The sequence below is a fragment of the Mesoplodon bidens genome, assembly GCF_964165515.1.
Source record: "Mesoplodon bidens genome assembly, chromosome: 2".
NCBI classification, from domain to species: Eukaryota; Metazoa; Chordata; class Mammalia; order Artiodactyla; family Ziphiidae; genus Mesoplodon; species Mesoplodon bidens.
In genome coordinates this window covers 154,707,677-154,727,042 of record NC_138177.1, presented here as the reverse complement: position 1 = coordinate 154,727,042, position 19,366 = coordinate 154,707,677, and the positions used below count along the sequence as shown (strand labels likewise).

Sequence of the window (19,366 nt, the reverse complement as noted above, 5' to 3'; positions counted from 1 at the left end):
AGGTGCCCTTGAAGCCGGTGGCGAGACCAGGCTCCCCTTGGCCTGGCGGGGGCCCCAGACCAGAGAGTCTCCCGGGGCCCCCGGTTCCTGCTGGCCCCTTGATGGCCAGCAGGGGGAGCGCACTACCAGGTACCACCTGCTGAGCTTGGTTAGTTACACGCCATGAAGTGGCTGGATGGAAAGAGGAAAGAAAAGGAGCCTAGGAACCCAAGAGTCTTAGACCAACATCCTGGAGTTCTAGGGCATTGCCCTCCTTGGTGCAGACCCCGAGGTGCAGACATTAATGCCCCTCATTCCAAGGCACAGGCTAGGAAGCAGACAAGGGGCATCTCTGCTTGTGTCTAGAAGTGTGCAAAGATGGCTGGGAGCAGCAGGAGAAAATACTGGCTTAGCCTGGTGGACGTCTGACTGGGATGCGGTACAGAATGGAGGGGTCTGCCCAGCCTCCATCATGACTTGGGAGGAACCAACCAAACCTTGCATGGGAGAAAAGGAGAAATAATCATAACAGAAAGTTTTAGGATTGGGGGAAGTATGTTTAGACTTGTCCTTCTCCAGGCTTGGTAGATTGTTTCCATAGATGGCCTCAAACTCTCTCCCATCCTGCTTGCTCTTTGGCAATGTGACTTGGACACTTCTCGCATCCAGAGGTGGAGCTGAATCTGAGTTGACCCAGCGTCTTGCTTTGACTTGCTTTGACTAATAGAATGCTGTAGAAGTGATGCTGTGTGATTTCTAAGCTTAAGCCTTAAGAGGCCTTGCAGCTTCCATTTTTGCCTTCTTGAGAGCCGGCTACTATGTAAAGGAGTCTGGAAAGGCCACATGGAGAGGCAGAGAGGCCCTGGAGGATAAGAAGCCAGTGGAGGACGGTGGTTTCCCAGGCAACTGTCAGCATCAATTGCCAGACATATGAGTGAGGTCATCTTACTGTTCCAGCCCCAGCCCAGCTCCTAGTGGGGTGCAGCAGGAGAAGTGACCTCCACCAACAGCACATAAAGTAGCAAAACCTCCCAGCTGAGCCCAGCCAACCCAAAGAATCATGAAAAATGATACGTTTTTATCGTTTTAAGCATTACATTTTGGGGTGGCTTGTTACACAGCAATAAATAATGAAACTCTAGGAAGGGGTCTATTATTCTCAGGTGCCTCATGGAGGAGGAGGAGGAGGAGGAGGAGGAGGTCATCAGGGAGAATGTATAGAGTTATTTGGATGGCAGTGAGCACCTGACCCAAAGGTGAACCATCCCCATGCTGTGCAGTGACCTTTGACCTGGGTAGTAGCCTGGGTTGAAAAGATGACCTGGGCCAACCAGATTCCTCTTTCTCAGGAATTTAGAATTGGGAAACAGGGGCTGGATAGTCAACTGTAAGAACAGAAGCCAAGGATGCTGCGAAATACAGCTGGCTTCCGAGAGGCCTGGATGGGCCTTAGCCAGCTGCAGTTACATGCAACATAAATCTAAGAGGGAGCAGAAACTCTGTGAGCAGAATGAGCCCATCAGCATAAAGATGGAAAAGGGTTTCTGCAGAGGGCAGCAGAGACCCCATGAAAGAGAAACCGTGCTGCCCTGAGAGGGAGCTGCTTCTGGTCCTGATCGTTTCCCAAGTCCTAGCTGAAGCCTGGCTATAATGCCCATCTCTAAATTTCCATGAGATTCTCCACATTGCTTCAACAAATGCCCCTCAGAAAGGTGGTGGCTATTGGATTTGCTTGACTAGCAAATTTTCCCACCCTCTCCTCCTAGTAACAGGCCCTGCCTCCCTGGTCACAGGAATAGGCATACGATGCTGCCCAGTCGTATAACTCTATTTCCCTGGACACAGTGATTGAGCCACAGTGGGGATGTGACCTCAGCTGCGCCGGGCTCTTGTACAGGGATGCTGGGAGATTTTGGCTCTGTCTTCTCTGGGGTTATTAATCGGGGACAATGTGAGCTGAGACCCATCTTTCCCTGTGGTGGGAGAAGCCCATCTGAAGAGGACTCAGGATCCCCGCATCTGAACTGCTCCCCCTGTGGGCTGGTCTTCAGCAAGACCAGGGGTGGAAGCCACCTCCTCCATGAAGCCTCCCTTCATCCTTTACCTGTCCCCCTCCCCTTCTCCTCCCCTACCTCCTGCCCCCCCCCCGCAAGACCCTCCCCTCCTCTGATGCCCAGAGCTCAAGCTTTGTTACCTCCCTTTTCACATCTTGATTTGGATTCCCTCCTGTGGATGAGAAAGCACTATAAGCAGTGGCCTTGAAGTTAGGAGACCTGAGTTCAGGTCCCAGCCTTACCATCCATTCTCTAAGCCTTCATTTCCTGTCTTTTTTTTTTTTTTTCTTTTTTAAACAGAGACTTAAATGTGTGTTCAGCTCAGCTGACAGGGAATCACATGGGAAGCTCTTTGGTTACTATGATGGACTGTGTACACATGAGGGGCCAATTGTTTGAGGTCTGCGAGGGCTTCACAGAGGAGGAGATCATTGAGACAGGGGCACGGGTGGCCCAGGGAGGGGCAATGGCTTGCGCACAGGCACAGAGGCCTAAGAGATCCCTTAGGGAAACAGAGGGCAATTCAGGGTGACTCAAGTGCAGGAGGGGGAGATGGGGCTTAGAGCAGACTTCTGAGGTCAGCAGGGGACAGATCATGCAGGGCTGTGAGGGACTTCGAAGGAACTTATGATACTGAGGGAAGAAGGGGGGCATTGGAGAGTTGACATGGTCAGATTGCTGCTTTAGGAAGATCACTCTGGTTCCTTAGGGGCAGATGGTCCAGAGGGCAAACTTGAAAGCAGAAGCTGGACTGACCTGTGACCTCAAGACAGGCAGGAACTAGACTCCCTTTCCCCTCAGTGTGGTTTCAGCTGCAAGCAGCAGCACCCCCCCACCAGTTCTCAGGCTTCTGAGTCACCTCCTTAGGTTCATGGTTGCCCTGAGGCCAGGTCAGCCTCATTCCTCTGTCCTAATTGCTTCCTGTCAAGGGAGCTGGCCCCCTCCAAGCGTCCTTGAGAAAACCCTTGCAAAAGTAATTGAGCGTTTCAGGAGGAAGCAGGCACCTCCAGCTGCCACTGCACCTGCCGCCCCCCCCACCCCCGCCCTGCCCCGGGCTCCCTGCAGAGAACAGCTCTTCTCTGGCTTTAGGGGGGGCGTTCTGAGAAAAACACTTCACCACCAATTCCTATCCCCACCCCACTACATTTGGGTCAGTGTAGGGTGTCTCAGGGCTCTGGACTCCTGAGGATGGTGGAACAGTGTCTGCACTACACAACACCCTTGACCAGGAGGGCAGGTAGAGGCTGAGATCCAGGCTGGCTGCCACTTGACAAGCTGTGCATCGTGGCATGACAAGGCTGTATTTGTTCAGAAAAGGGGTATATTTTTCTCATTAGCCCAAAGGTGCCATCCATTGGCCGAGCTGAATGCTTATGGGACTGTTACACTCAAAGGGGCACCTTTTCCTAATTCGTGCAAAGAGCCCCAGATGGACTACTTGTAATCCTGGCTCTCAGCCTTTCTCCCCGCTGCTCACTACCAACTCATCTGGGCTCTCACAATGCCTTCCACTGGACACAAGGAGAAACTGAGTCCAAGGTCTCCTGCCACTAGCTCTGCCCACAGACCCCGCAAATCAGTTCTGGTCTGGCCATCGATGAATGGACCGTGGCCTCCCACCAAAAGCTAATCAGATTCTTTCTCTTGAGAACTGGATGAAGAGACACAGAAGGGAATTGTCAGTCGCTGGTGAGTCTGGATACAGAGTTGGAGATGCAGCCACTTTGTGTTGGGAAACCATGGATGTCTGAAGAGAAATTAAAGGAGAGGGCACAGGGCTTCCCTGGTGGCGCAGTGGTTGAGAGTCCGCCTGCCGATGCAGGGGACACGGGTTTGTGCCCCGGTCTGGGAAGATCCCACATGCCGCGGAGTGGCTGGGCCCGTGAGCCATGGCCGCTGAGCCTGCGCGTCCGGAGCCTGTGCTCCGCAACGGGAGAGGCCGCAACAGTGAGAGGCCCGCGTACCGCAAAAAAAAAAAAAAAAAAAAAAAAAAAGCACAGATGTGAATGTTGCCAAAGGAATGAGAACCCGCAGGCCCAGAGATGAGAGGACAGAGGCCCCACTGACAGTTCCAGTTCTCCTGAGGCCCAGACATTCTTGAATTTCCATCTTTAGGGTCCCTTGTAATCTGCTCACCCTTCTTTGAACTAGCTCGTGTGGGTCTCTGTTCCACGTAACCTAGAACAAGGACCTCAGCCCCAAGGAGGATGCTGAGGTTCCCCCACTGTGTGAGCTTCCTCAGGCCTCTTCTCCCCCTTTCCCCTCACCCCAGCCCTATCTCAGCTTAGGGAAGAGAAGGAGCCCTTGGTACGGTCACATCTTTTATTCACTGTCAGTGGAAAAAAAAATACACCACACAGCACAGGGTCAAACACTGAGGACATTCACTGCAGGCACAGCCTGGAGCAGCACATCTGAAGGGGACAGGGGGCCACGCTGGAGAATGAGTTGGGAGGCCACCCAGCCCCCCACCCCCCACCCCACCCCCCGCTTTTCTCCAGGCCTCCACCCTCCTGCAGCCTCCACCAAAGCAGGAAGGGCCATACACCCTGGAGGTCCAGTCCTGCCCCCAACACTCTGGCAAAGGTAAAAGAAAACGCTGAAAAGTTCAGAAAAAAAAATTCCATATTTTTCTGAGACTTTTCAATTGCATATTTGAATTGTTTTTTTTTTCAAAACTGATGAATAAAATATGTAAGAAATGTATTCATGCCCCCACAGTGATCTCTAAAGTCAGCACAAAGCCTCACCCAGGGTGGATCTTCAGGAAATATTTGTTGCTTTAGTAAATTTTTGTGTAAAAATATTTAGTGTCAGCTTTCTACCCTGCCCAGCTTCTTCTCTTCTTCTCTCTCTTTCCCTTCTCTCCCCTCTCCTCCTTCTCTCTCTTTGCAGCAGGATGAATTTCTACCTCTGGGGACTCTGCCATTATCAGGAAAAGATTCAGTGCCTTTGCTTATGGGCTTCCTTCTTCTTAACTTTTGATTTAAACGTAAGTCATATAATCTTGAGTACAGCTCAAAAGACTAGAGTGGCCATCTGAAGTTGCCCTTGGTAGTGACTTTTACAGATAAGAAATAAGGGCCCCCCTTCAATTAGCCCAAAAGGATGAATGAAGACAGAATTCAGTAAGAAGGCAGATTTGGGGACCTTGTAATTCACAGAGTTGCTGCAAGAAGATACAGAACTTCAAAAGAGAGTTTGGATAGTTCAGCATTTTAACTGTGTATATTTTTGTGTCTAGGTGTGTCATACTTCAGTCTCTGCTAACCCTGTGCCCTGTGGCAAGTCCCTCTTAGCTGGGGCAGGGATGGGAGGCCTGCCTCTCTTCTCAAGGCAGGGCCGGTGCTCTACCACAGGAATTCCCAAGCACACAGTCCCTGGGGACATCCAGGAGCAAGTGGGAGCAAGATCTGGCCCGCCTGTGGCTCTTCCCATCAGCAAGATGGTGGTCCCAGTTCCCAGCCTGACATTATGTGTTCACACTGCTGGGATGTCTGAGAATCTTTGGCCTGACTATCAAACATCACCCATGGGTATATGTCCAGAAGCTTGGAGTGATCAAACATGCCTTCATGGGTAGGACTTGCCCACCATCTAGGAAAAAACAGAACAGTTCTCTCAGGGAGGAAGATAATAAAGACAGTGAAAGATGCTTCCCGGGTTGAGTCAGAGGCCTCCTAGGAGAGCATTGACCTGTTAGCAGAGCTGCCCAGAAATAGAAAATAAGATGCTTGAAAATGTGGGGACTTCAATCAAGCTCCTATTTCTTTATGGAAGACCACAGCCTCAGAAACTTCTTAGCAGGAAGCTTGTAGGAGACCAAAACCAACTTAGCTTGTCCTACAGTCAACCTCTGTACAACTCAGAGTCAGAGGAATGAGCAGGGAAGACGCTCTGAAGGGAAGAAACCCTTGTAGAGCCCTGGGTTCAAGTCTTGGCACTGTGCCACCTCCTGACTGTGCTCTGGCACAAGGAACTCTACTCTGTGCCTCAGCTTCCACATCTGGAGAAATGGAATGAAAAATCCTATTTCCCTAGGCTGTGAGGATAGAATGAGAGGGGTCAGTGCAAGCCATGAAGTTCTGTGTGACTGTGAGTTAGGTTAGAGTCAACGTTGGGGGGATAGGAACCCCACTTTATAAAAGCCTTCCACTGGAAGTCTCAGCTGAGCTGGGCTGTTGAGTCCCTATGTATCTCTGGTGTTGACTGAGAGCACAAGACACACTTAATGGCCAGCTCCTGAGAGCAATGAAACATTCCTTGAGACATTACTGGATAAAAACTTGCTAGTTACTGCCCAAGGATGTGAATTCCCCAGTCTTACCATGTGGCTGGTCATTGGCAGGATAAAAAGAGGGTGGCAACCCAGCGGACTTGCCACCCCTAAGGGCAGCAAGAAGGAAAGTCTAATAGAATTTGAGACCACAGGTCAGCATCCCCAAGAGTTTCCACCTGCAGAGAGGGAGGACAGGTGAGCACTCAAAAGTAAGAGGTATGCTGCATCTCTTTCCTGAAGATACAATCCCGCACCCCCCAACCCAGCAATCATTCCCTGCTCCCACCCTGGGCTGACAGCACCTGTGTACTAGACTATTTTCACCAGCAGTTCAAGAGAAAATCCACTGTCACTGCACATTGAAGCTAATTTCTGATTACAAGCACAGGAGAAAGTAAAGTGAAAGACTTGATGAAGAAGCAAGATTAATTTTCTGGCAGTCAAAGCATGCAGCTGTATAGCTCACGGATCCTAAATTGGAAAGCAGACATTGGGAAAGCAAAGCCAGTGCACTTGGAAGATGATGAATTACCTGGTGGACTTAGGATTTGGGGTTAGAAAAAGCCTTTCAATGGAGCATGCCCAGCACATTTTTAGGCATTTGGTCCATAAATGCAGCCTGGCAGCCAAAACAGCGGCCGGCTGGTCCTCTTCTTCTAGCTCCGTCTGCTTCTGTAGCAGTGAAAGAATAAGCCCATCCTTAAACTACACCAAATCCAGATGTGGGAACTACACTTGTCTCACTCTTGGCAAACACTGTGTTCTCTGTTTCTGAAGTCAGCACCTAATCAGAATAAATGCACAGCAGAGACTTGCTCACTGAATTGAAAAAGATCATTAAAAAGGAAGCAGCAGAAACTGCTGACTGTGACAGCTCAGGACTTAGCCTGATAAGAAAAACTGTCATCTGGTAAGTTGGGTGATATTTTCTCTTTTTTCTCAGTTCTTTTTTCCCCCTGAAAATGAGCATTTTCTGTATTCATTTAGTCATTTTACAAGAAACCAAGTAATATAAAGTATGTTTTAATATCCTCAACTAATAAAATGATTTTAGCTCTTTTAAAGGGTACTAAAAATATAAGTATTACATAAATTTCAATTTTTCTTAAAATTCCCCCTGACATGGTTCCTAGACATCCAAACACTTTTCATTTCATCCTTCTGCAGCTCTGTGTGGAGCTGAGCAGAAAGATTTAATAGTTCCTCTCAAACTAACCAGCCTTACCGCACCCTCTGCCCACCTGTGCTCAACATCCCTGTCTGAGACCCTGACCTCTAACTACCCTACGAGCTGCCGGAGGGCACAGAATGAGTCTTGTAAACTACCATAGCCTTAGCACCTAGAGGTGCCTGGCACTCAACAGGTGCTCAATAAATGTTAGCTGAAGAAAGGACTGAATGAACATTCCAAAGGCTGGGGCCAGTGGGGCCAGGTAGAGTCATGGGGGCAGGACACAGACCACCTTTAAGGGATCTGGGTCCTCAGCACAGGACAGACCCAATTTGGCCCTTTAACCGGGGTCTGTGGGACCACATCCTATAAAGCACAATCCCAGGAAGAACAGAATTTCAAAGAAGAACCCAGCCCCCCTCCTTCACCCTGCACCTTGATGCAAAAACCAACTCCCCTATGCCCAGTGGATGTTGATTCTGGGCCAAGACTGGGGCTGGGGCTAGACCATAGGATACCTGAGGATCTGTCTCTATTCCAGAGTTAGGTGGTCCCTCAAGGATCTCGGTTGAGGGGAGCAAGGACTTGGGCAGAGGGGTGGGTGGGCCAGAGAGTGAGGCTGGAGTCCCCCTCCCGCTGGGGAACGGCCAGCCAGAGGTCACTGGGTTGGGAGGTGGCCACGCCCCTCCTGGCCAGGGGCCCTGCCCCTCACCAGCCTCTACTTCTGCATGTCACACTGCAGCAGCAGCACAATAGACGGGTCACTCTTGGCCGCCTCCTTGAACTCCTCCAGTGTAATCTGGTCGTCCTTATCCTGGTCCATCTTCTTAAAGATCTTGTCCACACGCTGCTGGGGCGTGAGCCCATCCTGGTTCATGCGCATCATGATCACAGTGCCCACCATCTTGTAGATAGCCTGGTGGGGCAAGGAGGGAGGTGTGAACACTCACAATGGGAAGGGAGGATTGGGGGTGAACGAAAGGGCCTGGGGGTGGGCATGGAGAACACTGGGAGATGTGAGGATACTGGAAGGTGACAAATGGTCATTAAGACTGGATATTTGGGGCTTCCCTGGTGGCGCAGTGGTTGAGAATCTGCCTGCCAATGCAGGGGACACGGGTTCGAGTCCTGGTCTGGGAGGATCCCACATGCCACGGAGCAACTAGGCCCGTGAGCCACAACTACTGAGCTTGCGCGTCTGGAGCCTGTGCTCTGCAACAAGAGAGGCCGCGATAGTGAGAGGCCCGTGCACCGCGATGAAGAGCGGCCCCCGCTTGCCACAACTAGAGAAAGCCCTCACACAGAAACGAAGACCCAACACAGCCAAACATAAATAAATAAATAAATTTATTAAAAAAAAAAAAAGACTGGATATTTAATGAGCATCTCACATCAAACATGTCTACTACCCAACTCTTCACCTCCAACCTGCTCAGGCCCCAGCATGCCCTGTCTCGGTGAACAGCAAATTCATTCTTCTAGATGTTCAGACCAAAAACCTTGATGCCATTCTCGACTCTCCTTTTTTCACACCCATATCCAATCTTTCAGCAAATCTTGTCAGCCTTAATTTTGTAATAGGTCCAATAACCAGCCACTGCCTACTACCTCCACTGCTCCATGGTTGTTGCCTCCAACCCCTCCTGACCAGACTGCTGTGGAAGTCTCCCAGCTGGTCTCCCTAATTCTGCTGCCCTCCCACCCCCTATTCCACACAGAGAAGAGAGACAGCCCTTAAGGGCCTCCCATCTCACTCAGAAGAAAGTCAAGTCTCTACCCCAGACTATGATGCTAAGAGATGGACTCCTGGCTACCTATCTGACCCTCTTCCTACCATTCTCCCCTTGCTGACTTCTCTCCCACCACCCTGGCCTCCTGGCCACTCCTTGAACACTGAAAACACAGTCTAACCTCAGGGTCTTTGCACTTATTGTTCCCCATGCACAGATCACTCTTCCCCCAGACACCTAACCTACGTGGTGAGCTCCCTCACCTTATCCAGGTCGCTGCTCACCTTTCACCTCACACAAAATTGCTTTTCCTCCATCGCTCTCTCCCCTCACATTGCTTTGCTTACCTTCTTCATAACACTTACTGCCTGACACAGCCTAAGTTTTGTTGCTGTTAAATTTTCTCACTAGAAGGAATGCCTCATGAAACCAAGAACTTTTTTTTTTTTTTGCAGTTCGCGGGCCTCTCCCGTTGCGGAGCACAGGCTCCAGACGCGCAGGCTCAGCGGCCATGGCTCACAGGCCTAGCCGCTCCGTGGCATGTGGGATCTTCCCAGACCGGGGCACGAAGCGGACTCTCAACCACTGCGCCACCAGGGAAGCCCAAACCAAGAACTTTGAACAGTGCCTGGCACGTGGCAGGCACTCAGTATACATTTGTTGAAATAATAATGAGTTAACTTAGACTCTGGAGTCAGACTCCTTCGACTGGAATCATGAACCGCCACTTGATTCATCTCCTCATCCGTAAAATGGGATTTCTAACAGTACCTACCCCCTGGAGTTGTTGGGTAAAGCACTATAGCACAAGACCTGTCCCACATTGAGCACCCAACCAATGCTACCCACTGGATCCTGGGAGGAGGGAGGAGGGAGGAGGGGAGTGGTGGGGTGTCCCGAGGTGGCTCCCGAGGCCTGGGTGGAGGGTGGCTGGAGAGGGCGGTGCCAGAGAAGGGCCCCGCAGCGAAGACAGGCGTGTCACCCCAGCACACCCCGGTCTCTGGGATCCACCCCAGCGCACCTCGATGATCTCCAGCATCTCGAGGCGCGTGATGCGCCCGTCGCCGTCCAGGTCGTACATCTCAAAGGCCCAGTTGAGTTTCTGCTCGAAGCTGCCGCGGGAGGTGACCGAAAGGGCGCAGATGAACTCCCGGAAGTCGATGGTGCCGTCGCCGTTCTTGTCGAAGGTGCGGAAAGCGTGCTGCGCAAACTTGGAGGCGTCGCCGTAGGGGAAGAACTGAGGCGGGGACACTGGAATTGCGGCACCGCAACAGCCTGGCGCTCCCAGTCCGCCCCCGCCCCGCAGAGTGCCTGGCCCCGCCCCCGCCCGTCCAGCCCGCCCCCCCGGAGTGCCTGGCCCCGCCTACCTTGATGTAGAGCTGCTGGAACTCCTCCAGGTTGAGGATGCCGCTGGGGCAGTCCTTCAGGAAGCCCTTGTACCACTGCTTCAGCTCCTGCTCACTGAACTCGGTGTTTTGAACCAGGTCGTCCAGCACCTCTGGGGCCAGCTTGCTGTTGGTCTTCCCCATGGCAGGGCCTGAGGGGACAGGGAGCTCCCTCAGTTTGGTCCAGGGCAAGGCCCTCACCTCAGCAGCCTTCCCCCAGGTCTCTGTAGGACAAGGCTCCCTTTCTCCACCACAGCGCCCTCCCATAACAAACTCCACATCCCCACAGCCAGGACCCCTCCTTCCATAGCAGGGTGGGTCCCCCTCCCCTCACCACCACCCTGGACAACCCCCAACTCCTACAGCTGGGCGGTGTCCTTTCACCACACCTCTTCCCATAGGAGCTCCTCCCCCCCCACCCCCGCCCCTACACACAACTGGGCTGGGGCTTCCCCTCATTACAGGGCCTCCTCGGTCTACAGCAGGCCCCGCCCCTCTCCTCACAGCAGGGTTCCTCCCCTGGAAACCAGGATCTCAGCACTCTTCCTTCTCACTGCCCAGTCTGCATGCTACAATCTTCATCCTCTCCTCTCCTCTTTACACCTTCCATAGCTCCCTACACCCATAGAAGAGAGCCTGAATCCTCCCCTTGCTATTCAGAGCTTCCGCACTCAGCCCCTTCCCACCTCTGCAGGCTCCTCTCCTGCCAGGCAGGCTCCTCACATGCTCCCCCTGCATGTCTCCCAAGTTCTTCCTCAAGGCCTTCCAGGCCACCCCAGCAAGAAACTTCTCTCCCTCCTTCCTCTGTACAAATAGAAGTCCTAGCTGGTAGCACTGATGACGCTGATTGCATTCTCCTTTTCATTCGTTCATTCCCTGAGCATTTATTGGGGCTGACTGCGTGCTAGGCCCTGTGCCGGTGATGGGGATAAAGTCGACATGAGCCCACCTTCACTAACTCATAATTGGGTCAAAGAGGTAGATGGCTGACTGTAAAGGGCCTTCAATCCACGCCAAAGAGTTTGGCCCTTACCCGTGGGGGACAGAAGCTCCTGGGGTTTTAAAGCAAGGGTTAAGAGGACCACATTCGTTCCACAGACACTTATAGATTGCTTACAATATGGTGCTGGGGACCCAGAGAGAAGGAATGTGTTTTAGGATGTTTCCTTTGGCTACAGTGTGCAAGATGACCTGGGTGGGGGAAGGAGGGAGAGCAGAGAGGTCCTGCTGCAGAGTTCAGGTGAGAGACGATGACATGAGGGTAGGGGTGGTGGAGGGATGTGGATGGACTGAGAGATGTTAGGAGGGGGCCTTAGGAGGACTTGGGGACTGACTGGATGCGGGGGTGAGAGGGACAGAGGAATTGCGGCAAATGCTCAGATTGGGGGCTGAATAGATAGAGGTGGTGTTGCTGAGAAACAGGTTTGGGGAGGATGAAGAGTCAGTCCCCAGTGGGAACATGAGCCCCTCAAGGAGCCTGTGCCCAAGGAATTTTTTGCAGAGGGAGGTACAGGCCCTCCCCATGAAGCCTGGCTAGAGTGAGGCCCCCACCAGACCCGGAAGGCTGAGTGGACATTCAGGAATGTCCACTAGAGCCCCAGTTTCCCAGGACATGGCCTGGGAAGTGAATTTGACCTGCCTGGAGTCTCTTTGGAAGGGTGCTAGACTCCAACTGCAGGGTAGCTTGTCATGTAGACACTGTGGAAAAGGAAGCCCTCAGGCTGGCAGAAGGAATTCTACTTCCACAGCCCAGTGCATGCCAGTGTGGCTTCTAATCCTTACTGCTGGGAGTGCCCTAGACAACTAGATCTGAGATCGGTCAGGTCCGTGCCCCTTCCCTTGCTATGTGACCTCAGTGAGTTACAGGATAGCTCTGGGCCTCAGATTCCTCTACTGGGCCATGAGGCAGATCAAGGAGCAGCAGGGGTAGCAACATCCTCTCCCACTTACCAACCCCAGAGAATGAGGACTCCTATATGCTCCCAGAAGAAGGCAGGGAGGGGGAGGTGTGCCATCTTCAGGAACCTAGAACTGTGGGGTCCAAAACGGCTGCCCTGGGGCCAGAGTCAAGGGTACATGTGGAACACACATGGGCAGAAGGAGGCAGGCTCCATCCTCAGCTGCCCCCTCCTCCAGCCCAGAGCACACTGAGGGCTCAGGGTATAGTCAAGAAAGCTCAAGAACCCAGGGGTGGAAGTATCTGACGGGGAAGGCAGAGCCTCTCCCTCTGCTCCTGTGGGGTGTGCCTGAGTGTCTGCGTAAAGGGCTGGGAGTGGGTGGGAGCACATCAGCGTATGAGACTGCAAATCTGCCAGAGTGCACACGTCTGTGTGTGTGTGTGAGATGGCGTCTGTGTGGTTCTCACTTCCTGCCCCTTTTCTCCTCCTTCCCTGTGCTGCCTTCCTACCATTTTCTGTCTCCTGGGGCCATACCTGTTCTCAGTGCCCATTTGATCCCAGGCCCACCAAGGACTATGACTCCTCCTTCATCTCTCTTCATTCCTTCTAGTGCTCTTAGGTCAGCAGGCCAAAGCTGGTGATGCCCTTTAAGATCATCCTCTCATTTTAGTGAAAACTAGAACCCAGAGAGAGGAGAAAACTGGCTGAGTTACACCCAGGCTGAATCCATGCCACCTGCCTGGACCACCCTCTCCAAATCATGGCTACTCTTGTCTAGTACAGACTCCTACCTGCCTTCCAGGAAAATCATAGCTCTGATCTCCCCCTTGGCCTCAGTGGGACCATCTTGGTGGCTCCAGGCCACAGTATCTGATACCCAGGAAATATCGACCATTTGGGGTGGCCCACCAGCGCCTCTGACTCAGCACATCTACAACCAGACTCACCCTCAACCCGTGATGGTCCTTCTCTCTCCATTGCCGTTCCTTCCTTCCCTCCCTCATCCCAGTGGGGAAATGCGATCATAGTTACCCTTAGTTTCCCCCCTCCCTTTTCCCTAGGTTCAACTTGCTACCAAGTCCTATTGTTCCTTCTTTTGAAGTGTTCCTGAAACCTTCACCATGTCCTCTTTCCCCACATAGTCAGGGCCAGGGGCACAGCCAAGGGGGCTGAAACCCAGCTGGGGCACTGCTTGCCAAGCCATCCTATGGGCTCAACTGCCTCGGAGGGAGTGTGTTTCCTTCTGATTCCTCTGTTCCACGAGAATGTCTTTTCTAGTTTTGCCCAGAAGTACAATATAGGCTAGGGGTGGCCATGCCCATGGGCCCCTGAAACTCCAGAATCCTCTAGAATCTGGTGTCAAGGTGTCCACCTGTCTTGCCTCACCTCCCACTGCTCACCTCACAATTACATACTTTCAAGTTAGTCTTCTCATAGCCAGAACCTACTTCAACTATTGCTTAGCTGTTTCCGTCTTCCTTAATATCCTCTCTTCTCTTCGGGGCTGATGCAGCTTTAATCAGCCTTCAGGCCTGACTGAAGCCCACTTCCTTATGATCGGCCTCTCCCAGCCTGGAGAGTGGACAGTCAGCAGCATGGACTTGGCATTCTGGGCATGAGTAGAACCTGTGAGCCCATGGAGTTGAGCCCCACAGGTGTGTAGACTCCAGAGCTCTCTGACCCTCACCTGCTGCTCTAGAATTCCACAATGGAGCCTGATTTGGGAGAGACTTTTCCATTACACTCTTGTCTGAGCCAGAAAAAGTTCTCCAGGAATTTTGCTCCATGGCAAAGAGCTTATTCCCTCCCGATATAACCCAATCTGTTTGGGAGCAGCTTGGACAGTGAGGAAAGTACTTCTCCCCTTGTTCCTACTTGCCCTCTTGTAGCTGCCCCACACAGGTTGCCACTCTGCCCTCTGTGGCAACACAAAACCGCTCTGCAGAGACCTAAAGGCCACATCTGGAACACAGAGATGTTCAGTGAATGTCCCTTTGTGGATTATATGCAAGGGGCAGAACCCCCTTCTTTCTCCTTGGAATGGCATCAGGCTGTTTTGTTTATCTGTGTTCTCCTGCCATTGCTCCCACTTAGAGACAATGGAACCCAGACCCTAGGAAAGGAAGAGTTCACCCAAGGTCAAGTAGAGCCTATCAGCAGAAAGGCGAAGGCCAGAACCCACTGGGGGCATGTTATGTTGGAGCTGTGGCCTGGCTGCATGTGGGCAGGCTCCTCTTGAGAGCTGCCCTCCAGCTGTGAAGGTGCTGGCACTGCCCCATACACAAAGCCGCTGCCCTTCTGGGCTCAGAGGCTTCTTTCAGAGGGCAGGACTCAGGGTTGTGGGCTCCAAATGGGGAGGTGGCAGGGAGGGTGGGAGGGACTGAGGGAGGCAATAATCCCACACCCTCACCCAGCTTCAGAGGAGCTGGTGCTGAGACTGTTGCCATGGTGACAACAGCTCCCTGGTCAGGAGATTTTTCTCTTTCCTCTCCTCCCTTTGCTCTTCTCCAAGCAGTGGCCATAGCAGCAAAAGCCAGGTCTTCTCCCTCTCCTTATTAGTGAAAGACAGGGAGTGATAAACAAAAGGTGGGCTCTGTTGAGCACCTCCACCTTGGAGCTGCCCATGCCATGTGGGCTGATGGTCTAGGAGGGACTCCGAACTGCTGAGGAGGAGCCTGGGCCTGGAGAGTATGTGGGAAGGGGTTGGCTCGTACCCAGGCCTGGGTAAGAAGCAATGTCCTTTTGGTGAAGACTAAAGCCTCCTCTCTGAAATGTCTTAATGGTTCAGGGTAAGAGAGAAAAGGTCCTGTTCTCTCATAATCAATCACAGAACCAGAGTGCGTCAGTGTTGGAAGGCTGTCTGATATCATCTCATCAAGTCCACTCTCTGTCCTGCCCACCCTGCCCCCTGTTCCCCATCTCACGAAGGATGAGAGAGGGAAGTGACTTGGCCAAAGTCAAACAGCAACTGAGGCAAAGGCAAGATTTGAACCCAGCTCTTCTGCCCTCCAGGTTCAGGCTGCCTTAGGGAAGGAGCAATACAGTCCACACGGAGCTTTGGCACGATCCCTACTGAGACAGGAAGATAGGAGAGAGGGAGTGGCTGGGAGCAAGAAGGCTAGAGAGGGTACGAATTAGAAAGATATTTGAGAGGTGGAATGAGAAAACTTGGTGCTTTGGCCGTGAGAAGTCAGGGGAACAGAGGAGGTTGGGACCTTGGCAGTGGTGACTGACAGGTATGGATGGTCTGCTGGGGAATGGTGTCCCTGATTTATCTTGAAGCCAGGTGAAAGAGGCCAAACATGGGGCCTCTGCCTTGCACTGAGACCATGGGCAGGGGGACCTGTTGAGAGAGCGTCACAAGGAGGAGAACTGGGTGGTGAGCCTCTTCCCACCCCCAGGTATGCTGTGAGCTCTGTCACCTTGAGGGGTGGAGGTGGGGACAGTCTGAGGGGACAGTGTGAAGTGGGAGTGGGCTCTCTTTGGAGGTGGAGGCTGTCTTTTGGGGCAGGGACATTGCGATGTGAAGTGCAGTGAGCTGCCGGTGGGGCTGGGTAGGGTGTGGGTAGGGGCTATCTGTGGAGGTGGGAGGTTGCCATGGGGCTGAGCGGGCTACCCACCTGCAAAGGAGGGAGGGTGATGGGTTCCTCTCTAGCACCGGCAACACCACACCCCCGTGTGTGTGCGCGTGTGACTGTGTATTGGGGGCCAGAGCAGTGGTTGCTCGGGGGGTAAGGAGGCAGCTCTGCCTCCTTGCCTGGGACCTGTGGGGCGTGGACTGGAGTGGGGGGTCCCCTGGCCAGGGGCGAGCCCTCCACATGCTGCCGCCTATGCTGGAACCAGGGGTCAGGGAGATGAATCAGAGGGGGCAGGAGACGAGGGAATGGGAATGAAGAGTGGAGGGGGAAGGGACAAGGGCCTCCACCCGGCCCTGCCCACGTTACCTGAGGCCGTTCGCCGGGTCGCTGGATGACTCTGAGCCTCGGCGAGCCGCGGAGACCGAGACTGGCTCGCGGGCCGGCGGCCAGGTTCTCCAAGGTCCGCGCCCGAGTCGCCTCCCAGCTCTTGTATCACTATGTGTCTCTCAGAGGCGACACGATTTGCATAAGCCCCGCCTCATCTCGGGCAGCTTGGGCGTTGATTGGGTCGGCTGAGGCGGAGTGGCAGGCGGGGTTTCAGGTGGGGACCTGGTTCCCAGTGAGGCCCGGAGGCAGGGGAGCGCTCCGCCCACCTGCCCTGAGCTTCCCAGAGTAGCGAGGAAAGAGCGGAGAGCTGTACCCCCATCTGTACCCCGTCCTGAGGCTCAGACCCCGGGCCATCGTCTGAGGTTAAAAGTGTCCACGATTGAATTGGATTCGCAAAAACAACCGCATGGTTGCTATGGAAACGGAAGAGCCAAAGCTGAGTCTCTAAGCCTTTCCTTCTTGGGCCCCAGCGGGGGTGGGGATGGAAAAGAGGATGAGTCACAAGATGTGACCCCCCACACACACCCCATATCCCACCCAAAATCGGAGGAGGGCAACGAGGAGCTGAGTTGGGGAGGGAAGAGATGAGGTGGTCAGCAGCCCACGCCTTCGCATCATCCCCTCCCCCAACACATACACTCCCCTCAAGCCATGGCGGGTGGGCGAGGATGGCGAAGTACCCAGCCTCTACCTAGCCCCATGCTAGCCGTGGGCCCCCCACAGCCTCTAACTCCAATCCGTCCCTTCCTTGTTTCTCACGGAGTCCCAGAGGCCTCCCGGAATCTCCCCCAGAAGGATCTGCCTACCTCATGAACCCCTCCATTCCCCACACTCCCGTCTTCCCGTCCCGTAGACGAAGCCTGTCCCCAGCCGCCAGTCTCCGGCCTCTGATGTTGACACAAGCCAGAGGCGGTTTACACTGTGTGGGTCTGGAAGGTTTCAGGGCCCTGGGAACACCTCCTCCCCGCACTTGGGGGTCTCCCCAAAGCCGGGCCCAGCAGCCCCAGCTGCAGTGGCAGCTGAGAGCTCCTGACCCAAGGCAATGAGAAGGAATCCTTTTACTCCAAACTAGGGGCGAAGGGGAAGCAGATAGCCTCGGGTTGGGCCACGTGCGGGGGAGGCACTTCTAGGCATCTGATAAAAGTAGGGCGGGGCATCTGGGGATTGGTTGAATCTGAGCCCGGATGTTGAAGAGTGGGGGAGGGGAGGCGGGGCTTCTGCCAATTGAGTGAGTGTTGAGGTGGGCTGCGCGATAGGGGCTGAGGACCAGCTTGCCAAGAGGGGAGGCTAGGTTTCTCTGGCTGATCCCAGAAACTTCAGGGCCAGGCTCGCTGGGGAGGAGCCAGTGGAGTTCTCTCTTTTTCTTTAGGGATCGTCCGGTTCCGTGAAAACTGTTTTGCTATCCATCCTCCCAGCTGCAGGCTATGTCTTCTCTCTAGGGTCCTAGCAGGATGAGAGCATACCTGGGGCACCAATTAGCAGGCACGTCCCTGGCCCCTTTGTTTGGTGATTTACGAGAGACAGGTGTTTGAAAGCCCTGACTCTGTCACGTTCTGAGCACCTGGCCCTGGGGACCCAGAGACAGGCAAAAGCTCATCCCTGCTCACAGATACCATAATCTAAGGCATGAGGAAGTGGGGAGAGGCAGGATGAGATGCTGGAAGTGGTCTCTGGAACTCTAAAATAATATCCCATCTTTGCCAATGACCCCACATGTGACCATGGGCAAGACCCTACTCTCTCTGTGCCTCCCAGTCTGTAAAATGTGGGAGCTGGTACAGGAAGCCCAGGAGAGCAGGGGAAGAGTTTCAACTAGGAGGGTGAAGAAAGGTTGTTTGTCACCCTGGACAGAATTATGTGGGCATGAATCTGACTGCTCCACTACACCTGTGAGATTCTTAACAATAGGTAACATACAGATAGCTTACTTTGTGCCAAATGCTCTTCTAACACTGTATATGTATTGCCTAACTTATTTCTCATAAGAACTCTTCGAGGCAGGTACTTTTATCACTCCCATTTAACAGATGAGGACATTGAGGCACAGAACAGTTAAGGGACTAGCCCAAGTTCACATAGCTAGTAAAGCTGCAGAGCTGGGATTTGAATCCAAGCAGTCTGGCTCCAGAGCCCAGACTTGTTGCCAGTACACAATACCGCCTCTCTTTAAGATCATTCAAGTCCTCAACGGGAGGGGCCTTGGATTGGAATATTCTTTTCTGATCCCCCAAGGCATTAAAAAGACAAAGCCCAGCAGGATATAGTGGTCCTGCTCTGGCTCTTTAAGTCAGGCAGGACCACCCACACAGCTTTGCCCTTGACTCTTCCCAGGCCCTGTGACTGTTCCTGAACTGCCAGTCATAACCCATCTTCACCAGCTTATAATACTTGAGACCCTGAACTTGATCCTGCCTCTGCCCTTTAGGTTCGATGTTTAAAGCAATAGCAACTGACATTGACTGAGTTGCTTCACTATGTACCAGACACACTGTTAGGGGAAACACTGACTGAAACTGCCCGCCCTGGCCAGGCAAAGACAGTAACAATTTGCATGACTTATTTTACGACAGGAGATCCTGGTAAGGAACATGGAACTAATAAGCCACCACCAACTGGAAGAATATGGGAAAGGTCAAAAGGAGAGAGGAGACGCCAGTCCACATGTCCTACCAACATCTCAGACTCCTCCTCGCTGGAATCCATCTTGGCTGAGCGGTTGTGCGTGCCACCAGAAAGCACCCTGAGTCAGAATGATTGGCCAGAGACAACCCAGAAACTAATCCCATCACCCTAAAACCTGAGACTATGAGCCACATGGCAGAGCAGTCCTCCTGGGTTCCTTTACCCTCCTGCTCTCTGCCCGGGCACCCCTTCCCAATAAAGTCTCTTGCTGTGTCAGCACGTG

At 53.1% G+C, this 19,366-nt stretch overlaps 1 protein-coding gene across 2 annotated transcripts; it reads right to left on the bottom strand.

The window, feature by feature from the left end:
* Window positions 1-8,201: 8,201 nt before the first annotated feature.
* Window positions 8,202-10,742, bottom strand: HPCAL4 (hippocalcin like 4; the record flags this gene model as incomplete). Of its 2 annotated transcripts, XM_081224002.1 has the most annotated exons (3): window positions 8,202-8,399; window positions 10,235-10,450; window positions 10,581-10,742. In XM_081224002.1, 3 exons carry the CDS (start codon window positions 10,740-10,742, stop codon window positions 8,202-8,204), a joined length of 576 nt encoding a protein of 191 aa, XP_081080128.1. The 2 variants fall into 2 exon arrangements, with proteins under 2 accessions (XP_081080128.1, XP_081080129.1); XM_081224003.1 differs by lacking the exon at window positions 10,235-10,450.
* Between the last annotated feature and the right edge of the window lie 8,624 nt (window positions 10,743-19,366).